This window comes from Neofelis nebulosa, chromosome 1 (assembly GCF_028018385.1).
Source record: "Neofelis nebulosa isolate mNeoNeb1 chromosome 1, mNeoNeb1.pri, whole genome shotgun sequence".
Taxonomy (NCBI): Eukaryota; Metazoa; Chordata; class Mammalia; order Carnivora; family Felidae; genus Neofelis; species Neofelis nebulosa.
Genome location: NC_080782.1, coordinates 157,007,704 through 157,009,261, shown reverse-complemented (window position 1 = coordinate 157,009,261; position 1,558 = coordinate 157,007,704). Strand labels below are relative to the sequence as shown.

At 39.5% G+C, this 1,558-nt stretch overlaps 1 protein-coding gene across 1 annotated transcript; it reads right to left on the bottom strand.

The window, feature by feature from the left end:
- Nucleotides 1–379: 379 nt before the first annotated feature.
- On the bottom strand, nucleotides 380–1,324 carry LOC131493675 (olfactory receptor 2T29-like). The gene has a single exon (XM_058698341.1). The coding sequence runs from the start codon at nucleotides 1,322–1,324 to the stop codon at nucleotides 380–382; it is 945 nt and encodes a 314-aa protein (XP_058554324.1).
- Nucleotides 1,325–1,558: the final 234 nt, after the last annotated feature.

Genomic DNA, 1,558 nt, shown 5'->3' with positions numbered 1-1,558 from the left:
TCTTAACATTATACCCCATTTTGTTTAGCACCTCTCTCTCTATCTCTCTCTTTCTCACCAGTTCTACATATTATGGTCTTTGTTTATAAATATTTTATTATATATTTCATAAGAATATGAGCATTTCCCACAGAGTCACAGTGCAGTTATCAACTTCAGAAAAATATAACATGTATACAATACCATTGTGCAAATATTTTGAATGCAGAAATGTAAAAATGAAGAGTTTTCTGGTACAGGGAAACAATTCCTGTGAAAGGGATAAATAGATGACAACAAATCATGCTATAATAATCTGAGGAATAACATTGGCATAGGATCCTACAGTTTTAATTGGTAGAGTGCAGAAAAAAACATTAGTACAAATATTTCCTACTTTTTAGTTTCCTGAAAGACAAATTCCACATTTTTTCAGTGCCTTTGTAACATCCTTATTCCTAAGACTATAAATTAAAGGGTTTAGAACAGGAGTGAGTATGGTGTAAAAGACAGATACAATCATGTCATTCTCAGGGGTATGGTAGGAATTGGGGAGCATGTAGGTATAAACGGCAGCCCCATAGAAGAGGATGACAACAGTCATGTGGGAAGAACAAGTAGCAAAGGCCTTCTTCCGCCCCTCTGCTGACTTCATCCTGTGGATGGTGAAGAGGATGAAAGAATAGGAGCTTGAAATGACTGTCACAGGGATGAGGAGCATGAGAACGCAACATAAGTACATAAGTGTCTCATAGAGGGAAGTGTCTGAGCAGGAAAGCTTCATTACAGCAGGGACTTCACAGAAGAAATGATGGATCTCCCGGGATCTGCAGAAGGGGAAGGTCATGGTGACAGGAGTGAGCATAAATCCATCCACAGATCCCAGCAACCAGCAGGAAGACACCAAGATGAGGCATACCCTATGGTTCATGAGGATAGGATAATGGAGTGGATGGCAGATGGCCACATAGCGGTCATAGGCCATGGCAGCTAGAAGGAAAAATTCTGAACCTACCAGTGTCAAATAGAGAAACATCTGCGTCCCACATTCAGGGGCGGAGATCTTATTCACACCCATAACCTGGTCCATGAGCATCTTGGGTACAGTGACAGAAATGTACATCACATCCATGAGAGACAACTGAGTAATAAAAAAGTACATGGGGTTATGAAGGTGAACATCATAGTGTATCAAAAGGATCAGCATGGTGTTTCCAGACAAGGCCATCAGGAAAACCACAAAAATGACCACACAAAGCAGAGCTGGGTGCTTGGATTGACTGAAGAGTCCCACTAGGTCAAAATCTGATCGTACAGTATGGTTGGCCACCCAAGTGTTTTCCATTGGATTTCACCTGGATCACCAAGGAGAAATATGGAGTTAATGGATGATTCATGTGATATCATTACCTGAAATAAATGTTTCAGTAAGTTTGTGTGTGTATGTTTACACATGGAAAACCAGTGTGCTAATAAGGGGAAGTTTCAAGGACTTGGAAGTTTTAGGATTATAAATTACCTATAATTGAACAAATTTACTGAAATCTAAGAATTCAGATCTGCAAATCAAAAATATTGG

Coding starts and splice junctions, on each gene's coding strand:
- LOC131493675 (XM_058698341.1), bottom strand. CDS start 1,324: ATGGAAAACACTTGGGTGGCCAACCATACTGTACGATCAGATTTTGAC.